This window comes from Myodes glareolus, chromosome 17 (assembly GCF_982192425.1).
Source record: "Myodes glareolus chromosome 17, mMyoGla1.1, whole genome shotgun sequence".
NCBI lineage: Eukaryota > Metazoa > Chordata > Mammalia > Rodentia > Cricetidae > Myodes > Myodes glareolus.
In genome coordinates this window covers 48,345,386-48,372,974 of record NC_142042.1, presented here as the reverse complement: position 1 = coordinate 48,372,974, position 27,589 = coordinate 48,345,386, and the positions used below count along the sequence as shown (strand labels likewise).

The window sequence follows — 27,589 nt, the reverse complement described above, 5'->3', positions numbered from 1 at the left end:
GGGGAGTTCTACTAGGTGGGCCATAGAGAGGGCAGGCTTACCAGCCAGTCAGTAGCTGAGTTTCCTGATTTCCTGGAGTCTTCTAGGATTTGCCTGTCCGGTTTTCCAGCCTGGGCCTCCATCCTCTGAGTGGAAAGGCCGCCACATAGAACTCAGGGAACAGGAGTAGCTGGGGACCTCCTGCTCTGACTGGCTTCTGTCGTATCAACAAGCCTAAGAACACATACCTAAGCATGGCCAGTAGGGGGCAGGTTTTTCTGTTGTTTGGGGGTTTTTTGTTTTGTTTTGTTTTGATCCAAGTCCCCGTGGGTGCTGGAGAAGCAAAGCCAGCCACAGACCCCTGGACTGCTGCCACCTGGTGGCTGGAACCGGCAAGGCACGTCCCCCTCTCACATTGGGTCAATCTTGAGTTTCTGCCTCCACCCAACGTGACTCCAGACCTGCTGAAGTGGCTGGCATTCATTTGGTAGTGTCTACCTGCCCGCCACAGCCGCTTTTCTTGTTCAGTTGTCCTTTGGCCTGGATTTCTCCTTTCCAGTCTGTGTACTCCGTCTCCCACCCATCCACCCCTGAAGCAACAACTGGGAAGACAGGTGTTTATGGGCCTCTTGCTCTGCACCTGTGAACAGCTTTAAGCACTTTGCAAGTGTTAAGTTATTTAATCCTCATAAAAGCTCAATTAGGCAAATGCTGTTACCCCTGTCCTCGTTTTTTTTTGTAGATGGAGGAACTAAGGCTCAGACAAATTAGGCCACTTCACCTGCTTCTGGGGTGTGCTTACAATTTCAGCCCTTCACTGCCTCCACAGTCGGTGCTATTTTGTTGGACCGACCTTTGAGAAACAAAAACGTGGGACTAGAAGCGATGTTCCCAAGCACACACTTATCCCCAGAATGAGGATATGCTTCATTCTCCCGAAGAACAAATTAAAAAATGGCCCACAAATTCCCACCTGTCCCTCATCTCTCCCTAGCTACAGAATTCTGCCCCAGAGAATTTGTTCCTGTCTGGGGCTCAGTCTGATATGTGGAGCCTCTTGGGCCATGCCAGTTCTGTATCCTGGGGAAAAAAGATATCTTCCTACCCACCCACCTTATCACCCTTCAAACAGCCAGGCTCGGGGCTCTTTGCTGATACGGCCTTGGTCTCCCCGTCCTCCTCCTCGTGGGAGCTTCAAGGCTTTACCGATCCTGTTTCCCCAAATCCAGGCCTCCACCCAGGTTGCAACACAAAAGCCAGCAATGATGACGAGGCACCTACACAGAACTAGTTTATTCAGTAGTAGGGGGGGAACCAAAAACGCTACCGTATCCACAGCAACAGTCAAGCTGTACAGCCCGATGGTTAGTATCAAGGGAGCATCCAGCATCTTTGTATTTTTTTTTAACTCAAGTCATCAGTAGTTTTTTAAAAAAAAAAAATCCAGTTAAATTTTTAACCCTTTACAGGAATTGCTGAGGGGAGAGGCCAGGGGGCAGGTGAGAATTCATGGCAGAAAAGCCAGAGGCCAGCCTCCCAAGTGAGGAGCACGGGCATCTTTTCCTGCCCGGAGCCTTTGTTCTGGCCACCTGCTTTAGAAGGGAAGTCGTGACATGTCTGGGACACATGCTTAGAGAAAAAGGCGACTCAAATGAACAGCAGTTGTCAAAACGGAGGGGAGCAACAGAGCAAGAGGAAGGATGGCAGGCCCCAAATCCAGGTCTGCTAGACGCTCACCCAGCCTGCAATGGCCACATCAGACCCCCTGGGACAAAGCCATCCCAACACAAAAAGCAAATAAATAAAAATATATATTAACTCTCTCTTCACAGGGAGCTGGGGGACAAGTAGGGGGACAAGAAGGAACAGGGCCTGGTTCTTTGAAGAAGAGAGCCAATTCCAGGAAGGGGTTAAAAATAGAACATGTCTCAGAGGCCACAGCAGGTTAGACAAAATGGCATTCATCTGATTGGGGAGGGAGGGATGCGGGGGCACCAGAACCCAGACTTGCAACCTGTGCTCGAGGCTCCTCAGGGCCAGCAAGCCAGCTCTGTGCTTACTCTTCCTCCTGGTGCCACACACACAGCAAAGAAGCCCAACTTAACCATGACTGGCCCTCCCCAGAAGGTCGGGCTGGGGAAATGAAGCACTTTGGGGTCAGCAAACTGAGCAAACGCCTGGGCTGCAGCACATGGCCAGAGTCCAGGAAAAGGAGAGGGGTTGGGGCAGTCATTCCCCGTGTAGGGGCACAGGCTTCCCCTTAAAATGGTTCATGCAGCATTTGGGGGGTCCAGGGGCGACGAGTCCTTCTGCCCCTGGCCAGACAGGGCTTTTCAGTTCCTGGGAGAGGTGGAATTGGCCGGCGGAAAGGGCTTTTTTTTTTGTCCTGACCCCTCACCAACTGAGGCCTGTCTGGTACAGCCTTGCAGGGGCTCATGCCCCTGGTGCATGTGGCTTTGTCCATTCCTTTTGGTGATGGCAAATGAGGGGCAGGCCCCCTAAGAGTCCCTCTCCTCCCAGAGGCACAGCAGATGGGAAACTGAAGAGAGGCTGGGACACATCCTGGGAGGTCCTATCCTCTTTGGGAAGGGAAGGGGAGTCCATTTCCAGCGTATAAAAAAAATTAATCCCTGAAGTCATGAAGAGTGGAGATCCTTTTTTTTAAAATTCTTTTTTTCCTCTTTTTTTTTTTTTTCTGAAAAAACTTTGTCTTGAAGATGTTGGCCCCAGGGGTCCAAAGTGCAGTGAGGGGGGAGGTGGGGGAGGGACTTGGCACTAGACGGCCTTAGATGCAAGGCCCAGGCTCCTCAGATGGACGTTTCATCGCTGCTTCAGCGGGCAGTAGGGAGCAGGGGCAGGATAAAGCAGAAGACAGGAGCGGGGCATGAGCGCAGCAGGGGGAGGGGAGGGAGCTTCGGGGGGGACGAAGGAACACCGGCCCAGGGTTAATGCAGGAAGTTAAAGAAGAGAAATCTGGAGAGGCAGGAGAGGAGAGTGGCAGAGAAGGCAGACAGAGGGTTAGCTGGAGCAGCAGAGGGGGACAGTGAGCAGCTTCCACCAGAGAAAGAAACAGAAAAGTAGCCCCGGCTCCCACCCTCTCAGGCTGCCCTGGACTAGGCTGCAGCACTTAAAGCCCAGGGGGTCTGGGATACCCTCCCAACAGAGCACCATGGTGTCTGGGCACGCAAGGGAGCTAGACTCCACTTAGCCCATCTGTCTTTCAACTGCCTGACAGAGTAGCCCGATGAAGCTCAGAGGCAGCTGTGCCCCCGCCAGGCCTTCTACAGGTGACACCCTGAACCTCCCGCCCGACCCGACTCACTCGGAGCCCGAAGAGTCCTCATCCACCGTGCCTGCCTTGATGCTCATGGCGATAGGCATGACCCCATTTAGCTGTTCCTGCAGACTCTGGCGTGGTGGTGGGCGGGGAGGAGGTCCGTTCCGACTGACATCACTGGCTGAGGAGCCCCGAGAAGACCCTGTGCCCTGCTCCAGGGGCAGCCTTAGGAGGCTGCTCTTTTCACTAATGGTGGGAAGACACTTCTTCTTGAGGATACCTGGGGGCGAGGAGGCAGGTACCATGAACTGCGGATGGGAGGCGCTGGGGCATCAGACAGAACCCCAGCCGGCGGATATAGTTCACTCACCTTTGTGGGGTTGGGTAGAAGGGCCTGGAAGGGGCCCCAGAGACCCTTCCCGAGATAGGGCATCTCCGTTCTCCCGTGGCCGCTCTTCAAGGAGTCCACTACCACTGCTCTCCTTCGTGGTCCCAAAGTCTCCTGGCCAAGGGACCTTCCCAGACCCTGGGCCCACCTCTGTCAAAGAAAGGAAATCGATGAGTCCCAGAGAAGGGTAGTCAGCCAGGACAGCCACCACCCCAGTTCTGTTGTCCAAGAAGCCCTAGCCTCTTGGGCTTCCATTGCCCCCCAAAGGCTGCAGCCCTGGTGCTGGCCCACCCTTGGGGGTACTGTGCAGGGGCAGTCTCTCAGCTCCAGGCCCCAGCAGGCTGTCCCAGCCCTGCTCGCCAGGGAAGGCGGCCTCCTCCTCCTCTTCCTCGCTGTCAGATGAGTGGGTAGATGCATAGGAACCACTCTGGTCATCTTCCAGGGACAGGTCACTGTCAGAGTCCGTGTCGGGATCTGGGAGGTCAGGGGAGGGATCACAACTGTCCCACCTGCCCTGCCCACCCTCAGCAAAAGCTAGGCCCCTGCCCTGTTAGGCAGCCACGGCTTCCTGTCCTCACCGTGTTGCTGGTCTTGACCTTCTAGGAATAAGCCACCTGGGTCCCCTAAGCCAGGGGGACCCTGGCCAGGGTTCAGCGTGGACTCCTCCCTAAAAAAGACAAGGCCACATTTTAGGGGTCAATCTCGCTAGCGGGATTCCCAGGTCCTACCTTGTGTTCCTTACTGCTTCTAATCTATAAGCTGTGACCTGTGTTGGCCACAGTCGGAGGCAGTTCCTAGCAACTGGCTAGTCTTGGTTCTAGCATGCACGGTCTTTCGGTCCTCCTCAGCACTCCCATTCCCAGGGCTCACCTCAGCAAGAAGGGGATGTAGCTGGGCTGGCTCTTGCCTGAGCGGCTGGCACTGTGCAGTGAGCCAGCTGAATCTCCATAAGGCTGGTACAGCCTTCCGTCAGCATAGGGGCTGGGGCAGTTATAGGACTAGGCAGGAGACAAGACAGGCCAGTGAGGTGGGGAGTTGGAGGGATGGGCTCCAAGCTAGAAGAAAGTAAAGGGTGCCAGGAACTTGCCCTAAGTTCTCTCCCTCCCAGATGCCCAGGTCTTAAAGTGGAAGGCACCTTGTACGCTGCCTTCACCTTAGGGCCTAGCGATGGTCATAGTCATGCCATAGCTGTGCAGCACTGAACACACCCAGTGCCCTGACTTTGCCTGTGACAGCAACTCTTCCCAAGGCCACACGTGCCACGTTACCCCTTCCTCCTTAGAGGAAGGGATGCAGAGATAAGGGTGCCCAGGTAAGAAGTGCAGAGAAAGACAGGTTCTATGGGCCTGTGTCCCCCTCCATCGAGACACCTCTTATTCTCAGATCCAGGCTCCCTCACCGAGGTCAGTGTGGACTTAGTGGTCAGAGCAGGGTCAGGAGTGGGCTTGCGGCTGCAGGCAAACTTCAGTGCTTTCCGGACCTCCTTGCTGAGCACCACGTAGGAAAGAAAGATGAAGGGGCCCTGGCAGGCAGAGAGAGCAATGGTTGACACACTCAGGCAACCCACCCCCAGGCAAGTTCCCTTCCACTCGGCAGGGTGGAGCCAGGTACCTGGACACAATTGCAGGCAGCAAAGAGGTAGTGGAAGAGGAGGGTGTCACTGTTGACAGAAAGCAGTGCCAGCAGCCACGTGGCACTCAGTAACAGAAGGACAGCAAAGGAGGGACGCAGGCCGGAGCTGGAAGGCAGGGCAATCTGTGAGATCGGCCATGAGGCTCTCCGCACCAGTGCCCACCCTGTGCCCAGCCACCTGCCGATACTCACACAGGGCCTTTCTTCTCGAACCCCTGCCGCTGGGCAGCACAGGAGGCTCGGGCTGCCAGGATGTACATGAAGACACTCATCTGGGCAGTGGAGAGGTGCATGAGAGGCACAGAGAGCACAGACCAAGGTTTCTGCTCTGCTCAGAAGCCTCAGCTCTTTTTCAAGGGGATCTGGAGGACACACTCAACCCGTTCACTCCAATTCAACACTTACCGAAACAGCAAAGGCCACCGGTCCAGCAAAACTCCAGATGAGTGTATCATAGATGGAGAGCCAGCAGAAGTCAGGATTCCCGTAGCCTTCAGGATCCAAGCCCACAGCTAGACCTGGAGAACAGAAGCCAAGCAAGGAGCTCACGGTAGAGGAAACAAGGCTGCAGCCAAAGGTTCCAAGAGCCGGGTGTGGAGCACATAGAACCCCTGACACCCAACGCCAGGCTGACCGAGTATAGAGGGAAGGGAGTCTTAGGACCTGAGCTACAGGTTTGGGGTACAAGACATGGACTCTAGCCTAGAGATATGGGATCGCCATGCTAGGAAGGGAGGCAAGGTACCTGTGATGAAAGCAGGAACGCCCCAGCCCAGCATGTAGTAGAAACGCATGGGACTGGCGTTGACATCTCGCACCTCTGTGAGTGCCCGGTACAGGTGTAAGGCCTCCAGTAGAGCCCAGGAGAAGGTGCAGAGGTACAGGAAGTGCAGCAAGATGGCAATGACTGTGCAGGCAAACTGAGGGCCAGGACACTGGTCAGGAGCCAAGAAGGCCAGTACGAGGAGTGTGCTGGGGGTGAGGGGAGGCAGTGGGGAGGCCTGGTGGTGTGTGCGGCCTCGGAGGAGAGAGCTAGTGAAGAGCAAACTGTGGGCTAGGTCCTGGACCGGGCTCTTTAGCAATTCACTGCGGTGGGAGAAGGGATGGAAGAAGGCTAGAGAGGGGTCACCAAGGAGCCTTGACTGGGACTGGAAGTTGGGAAGCTCTCTGGGACAGGAAGTATCTTACAGGGAGGTCAGCCTGGTTGATCCCTAGGAGAAAGACCAGCTGGGCCAGGCCCAGGGCAGCGGTGAGGTTGCGTCGGATGCCGTGTTGGTTGGAGCGTAGGGCACGAAGGAGAGTGAGGAAGAGGAAGGTGATTGTCAGGGCAGCTAAGGTGACTCCAAGGGCCACGTACGTCAGAGTCTTCAGTGGCAAGATCTCACCATTCTGAGGGACGAGTGGCGGAAGGGGCACGTCAAGGAAGAGCAAGGCCTAAGCACCCAGCCCCCCAGCTCGGCTCCCGCTCACAGCTCTGGGCTACCCCCGGAGCCCCACCTCCCGTCGGGACACATCCATAAGCACAGCAAAGCTCGTCATGTGGTTGCACTGGCAGCTGACGTGGCTCTCATTGCGGAAGACGACTTCACAGCCTCGGGCAGACCAGCCACCAGTACCGCTGACCCTGCGAGAAGAAGGCAGGGTTAGGGAGGCAGAAGCGTGGACAGCCAGAAGCCTGGACTCTTGGTCCAAAACCATGGGGGTAAGGGTGGTAACAGGCTCACAGGATGGAGTGGTTCCAGAAGACACAGATGGGCTTGGTCCGCTCCTCCGTCTCCAGCAGGCGGAACTGCACTGTGACCGGCTTGTCCAGAGCACGCGGCAGGAGCTCCTCGTCATCATGGACACTGATGCTCACCACAGGTGTGTTGATGACTGGACGCTTGGGAACCCTGATGACAGAAAGGTGCACAGTCACCAGGGCAGCCACAGGACACCGTTATCGTTAGGAGAAGCCTCCGCGTTCACCTGCTTCACCTAACCTCCCAGGCTCTGTCCTGGCCACTGACCTCAGGCTACGCTTATCCGGGTCATAGTTGTGGGGCAGGAGCCCAGCCAGAGTGTGGTAGATGATGACGCTGGCCACTGCCTCTCCCTGACTCAGTTCTGGGTGCCGCCGCTGCCGCCGCGCCAGCTCCTCGGTCTCCTGGGCTTCGCCGGGGCCTGCAGGCCTCACCATGGGAGGCATCTCTGGAAGAGAGCACCGCTACACTCAGCTGGCCCTGCCCTCTGCGCCCTCTGCGTGGGTTCCCCAGGCCAAGTCGGTGCCCATCCACGGTCCCTGCTGACCTCTGAAGACAGACTCTGGCAAAATGACTGTGGTCTCAAGATCTGGGGGACGCTCCCCACGCAGTGCCTCGTACCGGGGCAGCTTGGTCCCAGCGAAGTTCCCTTTATCCAGGCGCACGACAGAGATGACTAAAGAGGAATACGGTGGCAAGTCAGACACCAGGTGAGGCAGGCAGGCACCAGACCCCTGTGTGGCGGCCCTTTGGAAGGGGGACTCCCTCCACACACCCCTCCCCAGTTCAGCGTCATCTCACCAATGTTGGGGGTGACGATGGTGAAGGGGCTTAGGTAGGTGTGCCGCATATTCTGGGCGAGGGCACTGGCATAGGCCTCGTAGTGCTGGAGCAGCCAGGCGGTGCCACCCTCGGTCTGCTGAATCAGTTCCCAGTGCCTCTTGTTGGCTGCATCCAGGAGGGCGCTGCCCACCCTCAGCAGATTCTGGAGATGGGCATGGTCACAGCGGCATGTGCTTGTGGTCAGACTCATACCAAGTGACAGCCTGTGCCTCTCCTCAGGAGTCCCCACTGCCTCCCTGGGAAGCCTGGTGTACCACTGTACCCACTGCCATCATGGGTATTTTGCCTCTAACCCTTCCCCCACCCTCTAGATCAGAGCTACGCAGTGTGCCCTCCTATGCCTCTTTCTGCTGCATGCCCTTTGGTTCCCTGAGAAGACTGAGCTCTTGCTATAACAGGCAGGGCCCTGCTTCAGGTCAGCCCACACCTCAGTACAAGCAGCCTCTGCTAGGCACTCGAGACCTGATGCTGAAGCAGATTCTCTGAATCACCTGTGTTGCATCATAGCATACAGGCTGTCACGGAGGCCTGACGCCAGGGGGTGTGGCCTTACTGGAGAGGAGTATCCCCTTCTGTCCCCTAAGAGGGCCAGGGACAGGATCTCTCACTGGGCCCTACTATGCCTACTTGAAGCCCCACCTCGGTGAAATGTACGTCCTGCGTGGCAGACAGCCCAAAGCCCCGCTGGGCACTCTCGTGAGCCAGCAGTCGTGAGGCCAGCTGGTAGGCCACCTTGACGTCACTGCCAAAGTAGCCGGCGGTGTGCTGGGTGGCGTTGCGCAGCAGCAGGGCCAGCCGCTGGGAGCGTCCTGAATCCAGGCCCGACTCATTCCGCTGCAGCCGCTCAGCCTGGGCAGAGGGGCAGAAGGGCAGAGGCTCAGACAGGAGGGTGGGGACTGGGGCTATGGCGTAAAAGGGCCTCAGGTTGGTGGGGAAGAGGTGGCCCCTGAGGGTGGGAGCCTCAGGAAAGCAGGAATGGGATTCAGAAGCTCCATTTCCAAAGACGGGGGGGGGGGGGGGGGTGAAGAAGAGGAGATGAGGGGGGGATCAACTTACAAAGCCCTTTAGCTCTGAGAAGGTGACTGATGTGCAGTTGAAGAGGTTTGGGGGGAGCCACCCTCTGTGCTCATCACAGTGGCGCACAGCAGTCCCTGGAGGAAAGAAACAAGAGGGCGGGGCTTAGGGAGACACAGGAGGACCCAGATCCACTTGTGGGACCTCTTGAGCCAGACAGGGACGAGCAGCTCATAAGGAAATAAGAGGACAGATGTACAGAACTCCAGAGCCAAAAACCTCTTCGAAATCAGGACACGCAAAGGCCATGGGAACAGAGGTTTGTAACCTCCCCTGCACACCCCGATCTATCACTATCCCCTCCACTCAGCTACCACCTTGTACTCTACTACTTCCTACCTAGGAATTCTGCTCATTGCTCATCTAAGGGCCAGCATCAACCCCCATTCTGTGGCTGGAAGGGTACCCGGCACCCCATATTCTTCAGGACTATCTCCCCTTGAATATGGCAAAACCCCAGTACTAAGTAGCTAGCCAAAAGTAGGAGCCTTTGAGTTTAGCGCCCAGCCCTGGTCCCAGGACACAAAGCGTTTTCAACAGTTCGGTTCGGTCTAGGATAGAGGCACTCGTGATCAGCCTAGCTGGAGGGGTGAGTGGCCTCTCCAGGAGCTAGAAACCAGAAAGCAGGACTCCAGCATCTACAAGCCCGGGGGGCTCGCTGTCTCTACTCCACTGACAGGAAAGATCAAGTCTTTGATACTCCATCGCAGTCCGCTAAAACCTACCGAAGGAGCCTTTGGGGCAAGGGGCAGCAGCAGGTAGCCCGAAGCGCGTACGGGGCCACCAAATCCCAGCCTCTATGGCCCGTGGGCAGCTGTCATAATTCACTGGAGAGAAGAACACAAGGTCACCTATGCATAGCTCTGTCTAGGCTCCCCAACCATCCCTCAACATACGCAACCCACTGCCAACCCTACTTGTAGCCTTTTGGAATGAAAGCTCGTGGCATATAGGGAGGCGAGAACCTACCTCTCCTAAGAACCTTACCTTCACAGCCATTGGTGGTGACCTCGGCAAAAGGGTTATCACAGCGATCACACTGACGCCCAATGACACCAGGTTTGCACGGACACTGGCCATCCTCGGGATCACAGACTCGGGACAAAGAACCGGTGGGGTAACAGTCACACAAGAGGCAAGTGGGGCTGCCAGGGGGCCGGTAGTGATTCTCCTAGGAGGGGAAGAGGGGTCATTGGATCAAAGATGTCTTTCCTGGATGTTAGTGAATCCTTCAAGCTGTGACCTTCCCAGAGAGAGTCCTCCCTACCCGGGTCCTTGTGGGCATAGGATTCAACATTCTCAACAGCAGGTAATGTCTCGGAGTTGAGCTTATAACTGAGAAGCCAGACATTCTGAACAGGCTGCAGACAGCCCATATAGCTATTCCGGGGCTCACTGATTCAATATTAGTCCTGAGTCCCCTGTACCCATATAATGAGGACGAACAGACACTTGCCATGCCAGACTCGGCAAAGGCACAGGGCCCTCAGCTCCCTGTAGGCAGGTCCATTTCTACTGCTTTCCCTGTAGGGCCAGAAGTTGCAGGACAGAGGCCAGGGTGGCCATATTAGGGGCTTATTGGGGACTGTCACCTTGCAATGGCATTCGCCGCTTGTCTTGTTGCAATCCGGGTCAAAGCCTTTGCTGACATCACAGTTGCATGGACCACATGTGGGGTGTCCCCACCAGCCACGGGGGCAAGGTTGGTCAACCCTGCGGAAAGAAACCCAAACAGGCATGAGCCCCCTCTGCCACTACCTCTCCCACTTGGATCAACCACATATGGTCCTTCTGACCTTGGCGGCAGTCCAGCCAAACTCTTTAAGGCTCAGAGAGACACCAGACATAAGCCCTGACCTACCCACCTGGTCTCACAGTACGGCCCAAGATAATTTGGTAAACACTCGCAGACGTAGCCGAGAGGTGCACTGGGTTTTCGGGTACACACAGATTGATGCTCACATGGGTTCAGGTCACATACATTAGTACAGTTGTCACCATAGTAACCTGGGACAAGAAGGACCAGAAAGGTTCAGTCCCTGTCCTCTACTGGCTCCTCTTCATCTACTTCTTTACATTCCAAACATTGCATCAAAGGGCCAAACCCTTGAAGTGTAGACGATGCTGACTCAGAGATACGACCGACTCCAGGTCGCATATTAGAGACAGAGTGCAAGCCCGACACCGGCCTCATTTCCCAGGACCCTTAGTGTACCTGGATCGCAGCTGCAAGAGTAGCTGTCCCAGTCGTTGCTGCAGTAGCTGTTGGCGGGGCATGGGTTGGAGTCACAGGGATCCGGCCAGCTACAGCCTGGCTCCACATTGATGCTCTCCCCTCGGCTGGGATCCAGACTGCTAACGCCCTCGGGTGTCTCGCTTACCCGCACGCCCTGGAGGGATAAGGGCAACATTGACCCTCGGCGGAGCAGGACTCCCGGTGGAGATGGGATGGGATGGGACGTTGGGGGTGGAGACTCACCTGCAGACAGCCCCGGAAGCCTCGAGCCACACCGTTGGCTGGCCCAGGCACTCCCCCGACTGTAATATTGCTCAGGTGCAGCCCATGCAGCCGAGGGCCCAGATTACCCTCTGCCCTCTGTTGCCCATAGTCAAAGGACAGGATGGCGTGGCCAGGGCCCCCACTAGCTCCTAGTGCCAGCTGTGCATGATGCCAGTCACCATCGTTGGCCCGGCCTTGCTCCAGGTGCAGAGACGAGGCCTGGAGCCCTGTGCCCTCCACACTCAGCACAACGTGGCCTTCCCGAAGCTGTATGGGAGAGGGGAAAGATCAGCTGATCACCTCAATAGCCTCTTCCAATCCACTGCCCTGCTTCCTTAACACCAAATGCATATACCACTGCCTGGCTGTGGGCAGAGGAAAGACTGCTTATTCCCCTGATGCCCAGTAGATGGCAGTACTGACCCACCGAATGGGCCCAGCCAACTTCTCGCTTTCCCCCAAAGCCCTGCCCGGCCACCTGGGTCCAACCCCCTGAAGGATCCTGCAGCCCGCGCCAGGCCAGGGCTTGCCACACTCCCACGTGCCCTGCATCACCTGCAGGGTGATGGTGCTGCGCCCCCTGGTGACGGCCTGCAGCAGGACGCCATCTGCCTGGCGTGTGCGGAACATGAGGCTGAGGTGCCAGGGTTGAGAGATGGGCAGAGAGAGGCCATGCCAGGCCACAAGGCTGCTGCCCAGGAAACGCTGGGGATTGGCCATTTCTGGGAAGGCAGATGAAAAGTGACTGAAGGGCAGAGCAGAGACGTAGGAACGGTGGTGGCTTCTTAAGAGATGGGGCCTTGGCTCTCCTTATACTCAGTCCCCTCACTGCCCCGCCCTCTAAAGCATTTACCTGTCCTGGGCCCGCCCTACATTGTGCCCAGGGCCTGCCTCTGACTAGGCCCTTTGTCTCCTGCCCACCTTCCCCTAGCTCTGCCCAGACACGCTTTTCCACCCACAGCCCAGCTCCCTGAGCCCTGCCCAGAGCCTGCCCCTGCCCTGCCGGGGCGATCCCAGACACCAACAGCACCCAGGCCCCAGCCTCCGGTGGCTGCCACTCCTACCCTGGGCACAGCTCTTGCCCCCGAAGCCTAGAGGACACTCGCAGCTAAATGCATCCCACTGGTTCACACAGGTGCCACCGTTGTGGCAAGTGTTGCTGTCGCACACGTTCTTCTTGGTGGGGCAGCCTGGAACGGAAAGGAAGGCACTTCAGGACCCCGGGGCTGGGCTCTGAAGACCAGCAGCCACTAGAAGACCACACAGGCTGGTGTTCCCATGCCACGCACAGCCGCTCCTCTCGGTGCTTGGCTCCCAGCCTTGCCCTTACCCCCAGGCCTCCGTACCAGGCACAGTGCCGTTGTTGGCAATGAAGTCGGCCATGTCTACGTGCCGGCTATCCACCTGAAGGTCCCTCATACAGCCCACAAAGTGCCGCATCCGGACAGGGAAGTTCTCGGGCAGGTCTGGCACCCCACCGAGCAGCAAGGGCCCCGTCAGGTCCAGAGACCTAGACAATGTGAAGAGACACGAGTTTAAGTTTATGGTTCTTCCTGTCCCAACCTGCCCCCACCCTGTACCCTACCACTAGGCCCAAGAAAGGGAGAACTTGGCCAAGGCCAAGAGGCCGTGTAGGGCAGTGCCCTGGAAGTCGGGGTACTTATGTGGACACCCAATATAGACAGAAGTGTGCTTTCAGCTCACACTCCTTCCACTCACAGCCCACCAAGGCCTGAGTCTAACTCCCCAACGCTGACTAGTATGAGGGGGAGCACATCTGATTGGTTCCCACTCTGGAGCCCTACCCCCTTGACCAGCACCATCTTCTCCCTAGCTACGGGTCTGCCCTCCCTGCTTACTTCTTGCTGCCTCCTTGAGTGCCCTGGGCGGCACAGGAGTAGTTGCCCAGCACAGCTCCAAAGCGCAGAGCCACCCCTGTGTCACAGCCGTCCACAGTCACCACAGCCACCTTCTGCTCAGACGGGCCTTGTGGGAGCCCTGTCTGGCCCAGCAGTGGCTGTGGACAGAGAAGGGAGGCGGTAGACAAACAGCCCAGCACAGACACAAGCACAGAGTTGTACCTCCCCACACACCTACTCCCACAATCAAGGACTACCCAGTGGGACGGAAATGTCCTGACAAGTGGCACATCTCCCTCTTCTCAGGCACGAGAGCTGTGACCAGTCACAGAATCACCCAGGCCAGCTAGGCCGTGATGGCACACGCCTTTAATCCTAGCACTCGGGAGGCAGAGGCAAATGGGTCTCTGTGAGTCCAGCCTGGTCTACAGGGTGAGTTCCAGGATAGCCAAGCTACACAGAGAAACTCTGTCTCAGAAAAACAAACGAACAAACAAAAAACCCAAAACATGATGCCCAGGTCTAGGCAAACATATAAGTCAAGAACAGGGCCCCTGTTCTAGCTCCTCTGTGTGCCCCTCACCACACCCACCTTATTGTAGTATTTCAGTTGTGCTGTGTGCCCCTCACCACACCCACCTTATTGTAGTATTCCAGTTGTACTGTGTGCCCTTCACCACACCCACCTTATTGTAGTATTCCAGTTGTGCTGTGTGCCCCTCACCACACCCACCTTATTGTAGTATTTCAGTTGTGCTGTGTGCCCCTCACCACACCCACCTTATTGTAGTATTCCAGTTGTACTGTGTGCCCTTCACCACACCCACCTTATTGTAGTATTCCAGTTGTGCTGTGTGCCCCTCACCACACCCACCTTATTGTAGTATTTCAGTTGGACCGTGTGCCACTGGCCATCACTGACCCCTCCAGGAACGAACGGGGACACAGTCGTGGTTGATTCCCCTGGAGAAAGAACAAGGTGAGCTGGGTCACGGGAAGAGATCTGGGAGTGGCAGAGATGCGGGCACATCTAGGGATGGGGGCCAGGTCCAGGTCTGGCTGGGAGGGAAAGTATTTGGCTTGAGGTGAGGGGTCAGGAGGTGGGCAAGGCCATGAGGCGCTGGGCTCACCTGCGGAGAAGGTGAGCTGGACCTGCTCCTGGATCACCTCGAGAGCCACGAAGTCATGTTTCTCATTGAAGCGCCCATTGTACAGCAGCAGGCCATTCCGCTCCTTGGTAGCAAACCTGTTTAGGGGGTTCTCATGGGGGCAAGGAACGGGGCACCCACCTGGATGCGAGTGCCCCATCCACCCAAGCAACACCAAAGCTGACGCTTTGGCTAAGGCTGCGGAGTCAGAATGTAGATGATGAGCCCACACAAGCACCCTGGCATCTTGGCTTCCCACCCTCAAGGGCTGGGGAAGAGTGCCAGGCAGATCCTGAGAGTGAGGATAGCCGGCTGGCAACGCCTACAGGTCACTCCAAGGGCTCTGTCAACAACGGCTCTCGGTACTTTCACTGCCTGACCTGCTACCCCACCTACCAGGAGGTACCCCGCACACTCCCACAGGGCCCTGCCGCCCGTCCTGGGGCCTAGTCACTCACGAGAGGGCCAGGGTGAAGTGGAAGCGCTGGCGCAGGCCACGGAAGGTGATGAAGGAGCGGGCGGGGAAGCTGCGCGTGGTCACCTGGCAGAAGGGCTTCTCAAAGTCCCCAGATGGGCAGTCACATTTGAAGCCTCCCACCAACAGGTTGACGCAGGTACCGCCATTTTTGCAGACACCCGGAGAGCATCGGCCTGAGCGGGCACTGACTTCACAGTGCTCACCTGGGGGGAAAGGACAAGCAGGGTGAGACCCTGGCAAGGCAATGGGAGCTCCCCCTGCTATGGTTTGAATATGAACCGCCTCCCCAAAGCTCATATGGTAAAGGCTTGGTCCTGGCTGGTGGTGCTATTTCAGGAGGGATTAGAAACATCAGGAGAAGCAAGCTGGATGGAGCAGGTCACTGGAGGTGTGCCCTCAAAGCCTACGTCTTGTCCCACACCCCTTCTCTCCTGGGTAAGCAGCTTTGCGCCACCACACACTCCCGCCACCATGATGTTCTGCCCCTCTGATTCCCTTATAGCAAAGGAACCAGCCACTAGAACCGAATGAAACTTGCAGAGACCGTGAGACAAAAATTTACCTTCCTTGTTTTAAATTGTCTCTCTTGGATATCTCCAGTGACGGAAGTCTAATACATGCCTGGGACTATTTCCTGCGACCACCCCAGACTCTCCTAAGCATCCTTACTTCCCTTTGAATGGCTTTCTTCTCTGAAGTCCATCACACACCAGCCCCTTAGGTGCTCTTAGTGTCCCACCATACCCTTCTCACTGCGGTTTGGCTACAAGCCGCTCGGAGCTCTTTAGCCCTTTCCCAGCCCTGTCAGGGACCCTGGTCCCACGGCCCTGGCCCCTTCAGAGATAAATACCAAGAAAGGAAGGACCTAGAGGACGGTTTGAGGGCCGTGCCAGCCCCCAGGCTTCCCCCTTCCCCACCGGTGCTTTTGTTTCCTGTCAGGCATGGAGATCAGTTTTCCTCCCTGGAAATGTGACTGGGTTTCCACTTCTGTCTGGGTTATGGGTTGGGATCGAAGGTGTGAAGTCGCTGGGGCTTCTCTATGAACAGAACTTTGGGATCTGAACTAAGGTTCCCTACGCACTTGAACAAGGCTGGGAGAGTAGGGCCTGAGCCTGAGGGCAGATGAGGAATCAGGGAGCGAAAATTCAGACATCAGATGGGAAAACCTACTCCCTTTTCTCCCTCCCCATTCTGATGCCAGAGATAGGTTCTCCGTTCCTGTGCCTAGTGACTGGCTCTTGTTTCCATGGAAACTGTTGTTCGCCTACTCTGAGCCCCCTTCCCCATCCTCCTGGACAAAGACTCCCCTTCCTTCTCCAAAACTCACCCTCCCCTCTTCCCCCACCCCCAGCAGCAGCACAGAAGAGTCAAGTCTGGCAAGTTCTGGGCAGGAGGATACGGCAGGAGGCAGGGAGCCTGCCTACGCTACTGGCAGAACCCGTGAGCCCGATGCTGGAGGACGTGAGGCCTGGGAGTCTGGGAGGGAAAAGGAGCAAGGGAGTCCTGTAGTCGAGGAGCAACAGCATCTATAGGGAGGGGCAGGGTGTGAAGAGACCTGCGGCCATAGGCCGACAGGGAGGCAGAAATTGGAGCCACTCTGCTCAGGGCTCGACAGGCCAGTGTCCTGTAACTCCCATACCTCCAAACCTCAGCTCCTCAGTGCCTTCCTCCAGCTCCTGGGTGGGGAAAGTTAATGAAGGGATTCACTCAGCAGGACCAAGTCCTGGTCTTAGGCCAGCAACACCTCTAACTGGATCAAGTCGCCTCACCTCAGCATTTAAACATAAGCCAACACTTTCCACAAGCCAGCTTCCTCTGCGTGTCAAATTGTTTACATGAGTCCTCCTCACAGGCAACTCTTGACCTAAATAGATGAGTTCTCTCCATCTTAAAGACTGTGGGAAGGAGAAGCTCAGTAACTCTCGTCTCCACACAGCTATTAGTGGCAGAGCTGAAACACAAACCCAGGTGCAGGACTGACCTCAATTACACAGTCTCAGTGGGTATGTGTGCAGGCGCGCATGTGCCAGTGCGCGTGTGGGTGTGTGGGCTTGCACAGCGAACAGAAGGCTGCTCATTCTGACTTCCTAAGCAGGCAGTTGTCAAACAGCAAGCAGGATCTAAGAATGTCTGGGGCAGCTGGAGTTTATACTCTTGGAAGGAATCGGGCAGCCCCATCATTAGCCTGCTTTGGGGCTTGGACCAGAGCGTCAGCCCCGCAGGGCTGCCCCCGTGGTTAGCTGCCCTCACGGTCCCTGCACTAGGCTCACCCGTGTAGCCGTCACGACAGAGGCAGGTGTAACCGCCCTCTCGGCTGCGGCAGTGCCCGTGGGGTCCGCAAGGCCTTGAGTAACAGAGGTCCACTTCAGTCTCACAGTAGTCTCCTGTGAAGCCAGGCGGGCAGCGGCAGCGCAGACCCCCAACAGGATGGATGGGCCGGAAGAGCACCGAGGAGGAGGCGATGAAGGGCGCGGAGGAGTCGAAGCGCAGCACGGACACACAGCGCATGTAATTCTCGCAGGGCTCGCGCAGGCAGATGTTGTCGTCAAAGGGCAGCACGCGTTGCGCTGAGATGGCGGTGAGCAGGCTGCGGTTGAGATACAGGCGCTCCTGCAGGTCCTCTGAAGGCAGAAATGGCGGCCCACCCCCGGGTCCTGGGGGCTGGCCCACCGACAGGCTCACATTGAGGATATGGCCGCCTGGGGCATCAGTATCTCTTTGTACATTGAAGACCACTACGTGATCGGGAGGTGTGGCCAATGTGGCTGCCACAGCCTGGATGAAGAGTCCCAACAGTGGGGACAGAAATCGCTCTGGGGACATGTCTTCCAAGCGTAGCGTGATGCTGTGTGTGAGCATCTCGTCTGTGATGATGGTGACGCGTAGTGAGCACTGGGCTGTCACACTATGGACACCATCTGAAGAGAAGCAACGTGGATCAACGTTAGGCTTGTGATAGGCAGAGCAGATGTGCCAAGCAACAGAAGTGCCAAGTCACGAACCCTGGCTTAGAGCAGAGGAGGGAGAAAGTTTGTGTGATTACATCGGAGGAGGAGTGAAGAAAAGGAGGAGAGAGTATCAGAAGGAAGGAGCACTGAGAGGAGGGAGCACTGAGAGGAGGGAGCACTGAGAGGAGGGAGCACTGAGAGGAGGGAGCACTGAGAGGAGGGAGCACTGAGAGGAGGGAGCACTGAGAGGAGGGAGCACTGAGAGGAGGGAGCACTGAGAGGAGGGAGCACTGAGAGGAGGGAGCACTGAGAGGAGGGAGCACCAGGTGGAGGGAGTACCAGGTGGAGGGAGCACCAAGAGGAAGGAGCACTAAGAAGAGGGAGCATCAGGAGGAAGGAGCACTGAGAGGAGGGAGCACTGAGAGGAGGAAGCACCGAGAGGAGGGAGCACCAGGCAGAGGGAGCACCAGGCAGAGGGAGCACCAGGTGGAGAATGCACGAGGATGAGGGAGCCCCAGGAATAGAGGGTGCAAACAGGTTAAAATCCAGGCCATACCCTACAAGGTACCCAAGAAACCTTTTTTCCAGATGGCATAAGTGGCCAGTGAGATGTGCTGCTTGTGAGCCAGTCACTCCTTAACCAGTCACCCCATGTGTGTGTAAGAAAATGAGATTTTTCTAACCTGTTCTTTGCCTGTTTTCTCAATACTCTTTGGTATGATGCATGAACTGCCTTCCAGTGTTTATGCCTTTTACCCTGCTCTGTATAAGGCCTGTCCCCTGGGACCAGTCTCTGGGCTCTACCCCCAAACTGTGTTTTGGCCCTGCTCACTTTCCTAGAGGGCCCAGGGTACCACGAGAGACTCCCTCCCCTTACTCTGCCCGTCTCAGTCCCTCTATAACCCTGCCTCTCATCATTCCTTTGCAGGCTGGGAGTGGAAGATGAATTGGGTCAGTGGGCCATCGGGTCCCCCTTGCTCTCGGCTCCATGACTGACTGCTTCCATGCAAGCCTGCTATTCCCATGGCAACACCCTTCACACAAAGCCTTCTTCCCGCCCAACTCTGGGTAGTCTAGGGGATCCCACCCCAGGAAATCCAGCTGAGCCACCTTAGACAGTGGTAGCACCACCCACTGCTCCAAGCTGGAGAAAGTAAGTGGGGGGTGGGGAATCTGAGTCGAAGAGCCTGGGCAGCTTCCCACCCTGAGACCACTTCCACCACTGGGCTGGTCTCTCCTCTGGCACTAGGGCCTCTTAGTTACTCATCACCGACTTGGTTCACCAAGTTGTACCCAAAGGTCTGCCTGCCATACCCCCAGGGAGCACACTCACTCACTAACACATGCACGGGTGTCTCACTCCGCCCACACACCCTGTGCTCAGAAGTGCCATACACACCTGAATGTGCGCACACACACGGGAATGGACTTTGTTTAGATTAAAAATGAAAGCTGGGCTACAGAGAAAGGGAAATGGGTTGGAAGGGCTACAGGGGCAAGTCCCATGTAATGCAATGCCTTCCACACAGTGACTGTTCAGTAAAGACTAAGATGCTGATGAGAGCCCCTTGGACTCTTGAAAACACAGCAACAAGCCGGTGGTGGTGGCACACACCTAATCCCAGCTCTCCGAGGCAGGGGCAGGCAAATCTCTGAGTTTGAGGCCAGCAGGATCTAGAGAGTGAGTTCCAGGATAGCCAGGGCTACACAGAGAAACCCTGTCTTGAAAAACAAAAAAAGAGAAAAAAGAAAAAAGAAAAAAAGAAAGAAATAAAAAAGAAGGGAGGATGGAAAGAAGGAAGGAAGGAAGAAAATATGGCAATAGACACTTCAGTCAGATGCAAAATTTGCACCCAGGTTGGAAAGAGCTGGAGCCAGTGTTGCTGAGGCAGAAGTAGGAAAGACTTACAGGACTCTGTTTTGGATATGTCACACTTACTTCAGGTGGCTGTCCTTGGGCAGTTAGTTGAGCCCAAGTGTTTACTGAAGACAGACACCCATCTCAGCCGTGCCCTGGGCCCACTGCCTCCCCGTTCTCCAGCCTCATTGCTGTGATCTGTTTGCTCTCACCAACCAGCCTGATGCCTTGACCGCTGCTCACCTCTGCCCTCCCACTTTGCCTAGGGTACCAAGACAACAGCCCACAGTCCTCCAAGCCCTCTGGCCTGCCCATAGGTCCCCATGATGATCAGATTCCTTTGCCTCCTCCTCTCAGAAGCCTGCACTTGGGCCCAGGTTTGAGCAGGAGCTGAAGTCACAGCCTGGTGACAGCCTGGTATTTTCTAATGGGGAGTTCCCTCCAGACAGAAAGCAACACAGGACTCTACACAGAGCAAGAGAAGCTCTGCCATCCCCTGGCCCTGGGAACCAACGCTCCTGCCTGTGTCCCCTCCGTCAGCCCAGGCCCTGTCTGCGCCCCTCTCTCAGCCTGCTTCTGTTACTTCCCATCTGGTCCACCATCTGTGGCCACCTGCCCCTCTGCTATTGTCCTCACCCCAGCAACCAACCCATTGCTCTTTCTCTCTCCTCTTTGTCCCTCTTCCCAGCCCTGACCTGCGTCTCCCCTCAGTTGCAGGTTGGGAATGGGAGCGACCAGCGCACTGCCTGAGTTGTTTTAGACAGAAGAGCTGGGGTAGGCTCTGACCCAGGAAATACCACCTGGGTCTCGGCCTCAGCCAGCTGTACCCAGGAGGATGCCAGAATCAGACTCCCAGCCTTCCCTCTTCTGGCAGAGGCTCTGCCATCTGGGAGGTGAGCAAGCCTTGGGCAGGATCTCCTGTGTGTCTGAAGAAGGCAGCAGCCTGGACCATTTGGGCTGCAGGGAGCCATGGAGCCCAGGCTAGGGCAGCTACAGCCATAGGAAGAAGGGAACACAAATCTAAATACAGAGACCAACAGGGGAAAACAAAGGCCCAGGAAAAGAGCCAGCAGTGGAGGAAAAGGGGGGAGAAGGAAAGAGAAAACAGGAGCGGGGAGAAGGTGACAGACAGGCAGTGCAGGAGGGTCCCCATGGGCAGGGTGGGAGGAAGGAGGAGACAAAGAACCAGAGAAGGAAGACAAAGGGGCAGTGGGCGTCAGTTCCCCTCACCCAGCCTCCAGAACTTTGGGGTTGCCTTGGTGACTGCCTCCAAGGGTCAGGGCTGATGGGGGAGGGAGGTAAGGGTAAAAAGGCCAGCCATAGTGGTAGTAGGTGCTGCCCCAGCCTTTCCCTCTAGCCAAGAGGGCTGTGGATTGAGGCTGTGTGCCATGGTAGGGTAACAAAGGCTAAGGGGCTGGCCTCCACACGGGCCCTAGATGTCTAGCCAGATTCTTTACAGAAGGCTCTGGATGGAGGGTAGGAGGCACAGGCCCCTTCTTCTGCCTCTAGTGCCAGGCACAGATGAGGGTGGTCCAGACGAGCCTTCCTCCTCCTGGAGGGGAACTGAGGCTTCAGGTGGCTCAAAGCCGAAACCACAGCCTTCGAGAGCTCATTCTCCCTGGTCCTTGCAGCCCCTGAGAGGTGGGACCGGGAAGTATCTGTCCCATCAGAAGTATGAGCAGAAAGGGGGCTGGGGCCGCCTTCCCTTCCCTGATGTGTGAAGGCTGCCTGGAGTGGGGTGCCTGGGTTCACCCCTGGGAAAATCTCTTCCTCCTTCACCTCCTTCACAAGTCCCAACTCCCAGACTCAGGAAGGTGCTTGGCTACTGAGTCTGCCTCACACCCACCTTGCTTCTCACCCCAGAACTGACAGAAAGGATAGAATACTGTCACCCAGGCCTGCTTTCCTTCCCCAACTCCTGCTGTCTGAGGTGTCTGCAGGCTGAGCGCTTGGCTAAGCAACAGGAATGCCCAGCCTGGGTTCCGGCCAGGCTCCCACGCCCCTAGGATTCTGTTCTTCCCCCCCACCAAATCAGGACTGTGGAGTCTCTGCCCTCAACGCTCAGGAGTCCTGGTGCACTCTGATCCCTGGGTCTGTTTTCCTGAGCCTAGGCCATCATGTCAGCAAGGAAGGCCTAGCAGCCCCAAGAACAACCCACGGGGAAGTTAGGGGCCCAGAAGGTCCATCTGCCCTGACTTCATTGCTACCCCTCCCCCAACCAAAACCTCAAGGAAGAACTCAGGACAGTGAGGTCTGTTCAGAAGACAATGAACTCTGGCTTTACTTCCTGCCTGGAGCTCTAAAGGGGCAGCCAAGCCAGGCTCTTTCTGCCTGGAGGGAAAAGAATGCTCTAGACAAAGTCCATGTCAGCCGATTCTGCAGCTCTGCAGAGAGGCGGGAGAGAGGAGAGCAGGGTCCTGACCCCTTGGTGGAACCCTGTGTCCCTGGAGCCCTCTGACCTGCCAAAGGCTGTGTGAGATCACAGGACCATCCTAATGAGGGTGGCAGGGGTGCTCAGGGGCCAAGTTGTCTCCCCTCTCCCAGCCAAGGGCTTCCCTCCCCCTCCCCCAGCTCGGTTAGTCTTCCACGCGCCCTTTTTTCACAATTCTTGGCATCCATAGTCAGGGCAGTTTCACTACACTTCCCCCACCACGTCACAGTCTGGTAGGCAGGGGGCAGCCAACCAAAGCAGCCCAGCCCAGCCTGGGGCAGCAGGCGGGGCCTGCACCAGCCGCCAGGATTCCTGGGGTTTCTTCTCAGGCTGGTTCCTGATCTCTCAGTTCTGGGCTACCCACCTGGTAGAGTGGAGTCACCAGCTCCTCCTTGGATGATACTCCACCTCCAGTGGCTGCCCAGGCCTCTCCCACCCCAACACCACCAGGCATCTTCCTTACCTGACACCAGCACACTCATGATGGCTTCCAAGGGCCGGTTGTTGTCCAGTGCCCGGCTCAGTCTCAGCTCTCCTGTGGTCGCATTGAGTAGGACCAGGCTGAGTTCATTTCCTCGCTCGAAACTGTATGTCAGGCTGTCTGAGATATCAGGGTCATGGGCAGGCACGCGGCCTATGGCACCCCCAGGGAAGCTGCTTGAGCGGTTTGTGACATAGTTGTTGAAAAGAATCTCAAAGTTGCCCAGCACTGGTGGATTGTCATTGCGGTCAAGGAGGCGGACATGGACGGTAGCCCTGCTTACCAAGGGTGCGGATGTAGCCTGGATGACCAGGATATATTCAGGCCGGTCCTCATAGTCCAGATCCACCAGGGCAGTCAGCTCCCCCGAGAAGATGTCCAGCTGGAAGACCTCGGGGATGTTGCCCTCCACGATCTGGTACATGATCTGGGCATTGGTCCCTTCGTCTGGGTCAGTGGCTGTGACCCGGGCCACAGCCAGCCCGATGGGACTGTTCTCTTCCACAAACACATCAAACTCATCCTGCTCAAAGACAGGGGGGTTGTCATTCACATCCAACACAGTGACCGTCACCTCCATGGGTGTGCGGGCCGGTGGCATCCCCTTGTCCACTGCATATGCTCGTAGAACGTACTGGGCCACGTTCTCGCGATCCAGCCTCCGCAGCGTCCGCACAATGCCCGATGTCGACTCTACAATAAAGTCACCGTCTCCATCATCCCCCCCCTGAAAAGTGTAGAAAACCCTGCCGTTGAGACCAGAGTCGCGGTCAGTGGCCGAGATCTGCAGGACACTGGTAAAGGGCGGCACGTCCTCATAGACACTGCCCTGGTAGGAATCCCGCAGGAACTGGGGGGCATTGTCATTTACATCGTTCACCAGGATCTCCAGGTAGGTGGTGTCAGACTTCTGAGGGATGCCGTTGTCCCGAGCAGTGATGGCCAGGGTATAAGACACCTGGTCCTCATAGTCCAGCTCGGCCTGGGTGGTGACGGCCCCGGTGTCTGCATCAATTCGGAACTGGGGAATGCTGTCCTCCATAAAGTAGGTGATCCGGGCATTCTCCCCGGTGTCCTCGTCCGTAGCACTGATCAGTACCACCGTGGTGCCTGCTGGCCGGTCCTCATTAACATTTACTGTATAGTGGGAGCTCTGGAAGACGGGACGATGGGTGTTGGCATCGGTGACATTCACCACGATCTGAGCTGTGTCCTGCCTTGTGCCATCGGAGGCAGTCACTGCCAGCACGTACTGCCGCTCAAGTTTGTAGTCCAGAGGTAAGGCAAGGGAAACTAGTCCCCCTCCACTTTGGCTGGTGATGGAGAAGCGGTTTCGGGTATTGCCACTGGTGATCTGGTAGGTGATGACACTGTGGGCATCACGATCCACGGCTGACACCGTCACCACGCTGGTGCCCACGGCCGCATCCTCGTTGAGCCGGACTGTATACTCTGGTTGGGTAAAGGTTGGGTTGTTGTCATTGACATCCAGGATGGTGACGCTGACGCTGGCCGAGGCGGTGAGTGCTGGGGTGCCATGGTCTCGGGCTTCCACACCAAAGCTGTAGAAATCAACCTCTTCCCGGTCCAACTCCGCAGCCACAGAGATCCAGCCTGTACCATTGTTAATGGTGAAGGGGAAGTCATGCCCAACTCCAGCCAGGCTATATTCCAGGCGGGCATTGTCACCAGCATCAGCATCAATGGCCTGGACATGCAGAACTAGGTAGCCTAAAGGGACACTCTCTAGGACAGTGGCCTGAAAAGGGGTGCTGACAAAGATGGGGGCATTATCGTTGATGTCCAGGACTTGCACTGTTACTAGACCAGAGACGTTGGAAAGTGGAGGCCGGCCACCATCCTGAGCCCGTATCCGTAGTGTATATTCTTTGGTTGTCTCATAGTCAAGGGGGCTTACCACATCCAGAGCCCCAGTCTGGGCATCCAGGTAGAACTGTCCCCGAGCATTGCCGCTCATGATGCTATAGTGCACCAGGGCATTGCTGCCCTTGTCTCTGTCCGAGGCTGTGACTCGGAGAACCGGGGCTCCCGGGGTCACATCCTCCCGCACCTGAACCACATACCGCTTCTCGCTAAACTGGGGTGCGTTGTCGTTGTCGTCTTCCACAGACAGGAAGACAGCAGCTGTGGAACTCCGCGGGCCCGGGTCCCGACCCTGGTCACTGGCTTCCACCGTCAATTTGTAGGATTCCACCTCTTCCCGATCCACGGGGCCACGGGTTCGGATCACCCCGGAGCGGGGATCAATCTCAAAGACTTCCGAGGGGCTGCCTCCAGCCCCCTCGAGCAGACGATACAGAATGTTGGCATTAGGAGGGGCATCCCCATCGGTGGCCCTGACGGTAAGCACCTCGTAGCCAACCTCCAGGTTCTCCCTGAGACTCTCCTTATATTCTTGTTGCTCAAAAACAGGGTCATGATCATTGGTGTCAGTAACTAAGATGGTAAGTGTGGCCAAGGCACTCCGTCGGGGCATCCCATGATCCTGGGCAGTGACCCTGAAGACGTGGGTGCTCTTGGTCTCACGATCCAGCTCCTCAGCTGTGGTGACAGTACCCGTGATTGGGTCCAAGGAGAAGAAATGATTGGAGCGGCTATCGAAGAGGGCATCCATGGTGTACTCAAGTCGACCTGCCTCACCCTCATCTGGATCAATGGCTCTTAAGGATGCAACAGAGGTGCCAGCTGGCTGGTTCTCGGGCACTGTGGCCTGGTAGCTGGGAGGCTGGAACTGGGGGGCTGTGTTCACATTCCTTTTCCTGCGCCCACCCATAGATTCCTCCGGTGATCCTTCCGCAGCCCTGAGCCCTGGGGCCTGTGCCAGCTTGCAAGACTGGCATCTGAGTCGTGGGGCCTTTAAGCAAGGGTGCTCTTGAGGCAGGGTCAGCTTGCCTTGTGGAGAAAGGTGTCCTCCAATACCCAGGAGACGACAGCTCCAGGGGCAGCTTTCAGGGGATGGCGGAAGAGGGATATGGGCCCCTGATTCTGGACACCAGACCCTCAGGCCATCGTGGTGGGGCACCAGGTGGCCAGTAAGCTCAATACCGGAATCTCTGCAGCGGCTGGTGTAAAGCCAGAGGTTCGAAGCGGAGGCTGGGCAGAGCCAGCCCACGGGGGCGCAGGCCCCAGAGGAGCCGCGTCCCCCGGACCCCAGAGAACGACAGGGCCCCACTTGATCTCCCAGTAGTGGCGACGGCGGCAACAGCAGCAGCAGCAGCAGTAGCAGCGGCAGCAGCGGCGTTGGGAGGGGGGCGCTGGCAGCCCGGCTCCGCATCTCTCCCCGCTCCCGGCCAGCCGGGTCAACAGCCGCGGCGGCTCTTCCTCCGGCTCCTGCCGGCCCCGCCGCGCCTCATGCCCGGGCCAGGGCGCCGGTCCCCGGGGGCCACCTGTGCGTCCCGCAGGGCCTGCACCTAGATGGCTCGGCGGCGCCGCGCGCTGAGCCCCACGATGCGCCGGGCTACCCTACTCTCGAAGCCCGCCCGGCTCCCGAGTCACCACGACCACTGCGGGCTCACGCTGCGCCTCCACCTGCGTTCTGGGCGCTCTCCACCTGCTCCCGCGGGCCGCGAGGACCCCTGGCTCTGCCGGGTCCCGGGTTCCTGAGACCTAGGGTGTCCCCTCTGCCCGCGCGAGATCGCCCACCTGCGCCTGCGGAGCCGCACGCTCCGGCCCGGGCCTGGCTGCCAACGACCGCCCTGCGCCACCCTCTCGCTCCCCGCGTCCTCGCCGCGGCTACTGCCGGTCGCCGCGGTCCCGGGCCCAGACCCGCGTTCCCTCGCCTCCCCGGCGGGCGGGCAAGCTCTGCAGAGCAGCGGTGGCGGCGGCGGCTCATTACCATAGACCTGCTCGCGCCGCCGCCGTCTTAAAGCGGCGACGCCCAACGCGCCGAAGGAGGTGGGTCCCACCCAGCGCCCTCTTCTGCACAGATGCTCTAAGATTCCCGCCGCTGGTGGCATTTTTCTTCCCAATTCATCAGACATGCTCCCGACCAGTCCTGGATCCCAACCACAGCTTAAAGAGGAATAAGCAATCAGAAGACACACAGGGAATGATAATCATGCAGCACTCTATAGCTACTGCCTTCGTGGGGTTGGGGGGCAGATGCAGACACACAAGGCAACTTTCCAGTCTTACTACTCAGGAGAACCCTCATTGCTGCCTCATCCTACAGGTCCCAGGTCAGACAGAACCAAAAAGGCTTCATTCAACACTTACAAAGTCTCCCTCAGATCCCAGAAGTTGTAATTTTACTTGGATGCCTCCGACAATCACATCTTTGATACATCTTGGGTACCACTTGGGCGGTTCAGGAGAGGTAAACTAGGAGGTCCAGGACAGCAAATACACCAACACTACCGGATTTCTAGGCCCAGCGAGAGTTGGTTGCAGAGGACCCAGGCTTCCTGGGTCTTAGGACATGTGGCTCCACTGATCTATAGTCAGGCCTCCTGGTCCCTCCGGAACAATCAATGTCCAACTTCTGTCCTCCTTCTACCGCAGTTTCGTGACTAGACAGAGTCACATTGCTCAGGACTATTGAGCCCTTCATGGAACAGGACCACGGGACCTTCTTCCGGAAGGGGTGTGAAAAACCCACGAGAGGGGTACATGCAAGAATCTGGTCCCAAAGAGCCGGGAAGTACGGCTGGGCAAGTCAGAGGACCTCTCTCCCTCTCACACCCTGAGAAATAAGGGTGTCAGGTTGTATGAGGAAGGAGACTGAGGCTTTCCAGTCTTGTCCTCAACCTTCACTTGCTAGCTATGTGACTTGGTCAATTTCCCTTTCGCAGAATGAGAAAGACTTGAGAAAAGTAATTGATTTCCAGAAGATTAGAGTAGCGGGCAGTCTGGGTTCCAGGAGATGGCTCCGTCAGTCACGAGGCTGCTGTGTTGGGAATATTGTGCTAAGGTGTGCTACTTTTGTCTATGG

The 27,589-nt window shown here is 57.0% G+C and overlaps 1 protein-coding gene across 3 annotated transcripts; it reads right to left on the bottom strand.

Annotated features, from left to right (window-relative positions):
* Positions 1–1,257: 1,257 nt before the first annotated feature.
* Celsr2 (cadherin EGF LAG seven-pass G-type receptor 2) lies at positions 1,258–26,452 on the bottom strand. 3 transcript variants are annotated; one of them, XM_048443508.3, is made up of 34 exons: positions 22,621–26,451; positions 17,191–17,838; positions 14,901–15,123; positions 14,425–14,540; positions 14,169–14,257; positions 13,295–13,452; positions 12,782–12,945; positions 12,500–12,625; positions 11,991–12,157; positions 11,415–11,702; positions 11,151–11,325; positions 10,801–10,942; positions 10,528–10,648; positions 9,923–10,106; positions 9,661–9,762; positions 8,918–9,012; positions 8,501–8,710; positions 7,820–8,003; positions 7,566–7,694; positions 7,286–7,466; positions 7,001–7,168; positions 6,774–6,900; positions 6,465–6,665; positions 6,022–6,196; positions 5,682–5,794; positions 5,469–5,548; positions 5,256–5,382; positions 5,044–5,166; positions 4,515–4,642; positions 4,223–4,311; positions 3,936–4,118; positions 3,627–3,794; positions 3,302–3,536; positions 1,258–2,952 (listed from the first exon to the last, which is right to left on the bottom strand). In XM_048443508.3, exons 1-34 carry the CDS (start codon positions 25,931–25,933, stop codon positions 2,925–2,927), a joined length of 8,760 nt encoding a protein of 2,919 aa, XP_048299465.2. In that variant the 5' UTR covers positions 25,934–26,451; the 3' UTR covers positions 1,258–2,924. The 3 variants fall into 3 exon arrangements, with proteins under 3 accessions (XP_048299465.2, XP_087753755.1, XP_048299466.2); XM_087897629.1 differs by having other exon boundaries at positions 1,258–2,805; XM_048443509.3 differs by lacking the exon at positions 3,936–4,118 and having other exon boundaries at positions 22,621–26,452.
* Positions 26,453–27,589: the final 1,137 nt, after the last annotated feature.

Coding starts and splice junctions, on each gene's coding strand:
- Celsr2 (XM_048443508.3), bottom strand. CDS start 25,933: ATGCGGAGCCGGGCTGCCAGCGCCCCCCTCCCAACGCCGCTGCTGCCG. Junction 11,703..11,990: donor GCAGCACCATCACCCTGCAG/GTGATGCAGGGC, acceptor TCTCCCATACAG/CTTCGGGAAGGCCACGTTGT. Junction 4,643..5,043: donor CTAAGTCCACACTGACCTCG/GTGAGGGAGCCT, acceptor TCTCCTGCCTAG/TCCTATAACTGCCCCAGCCC.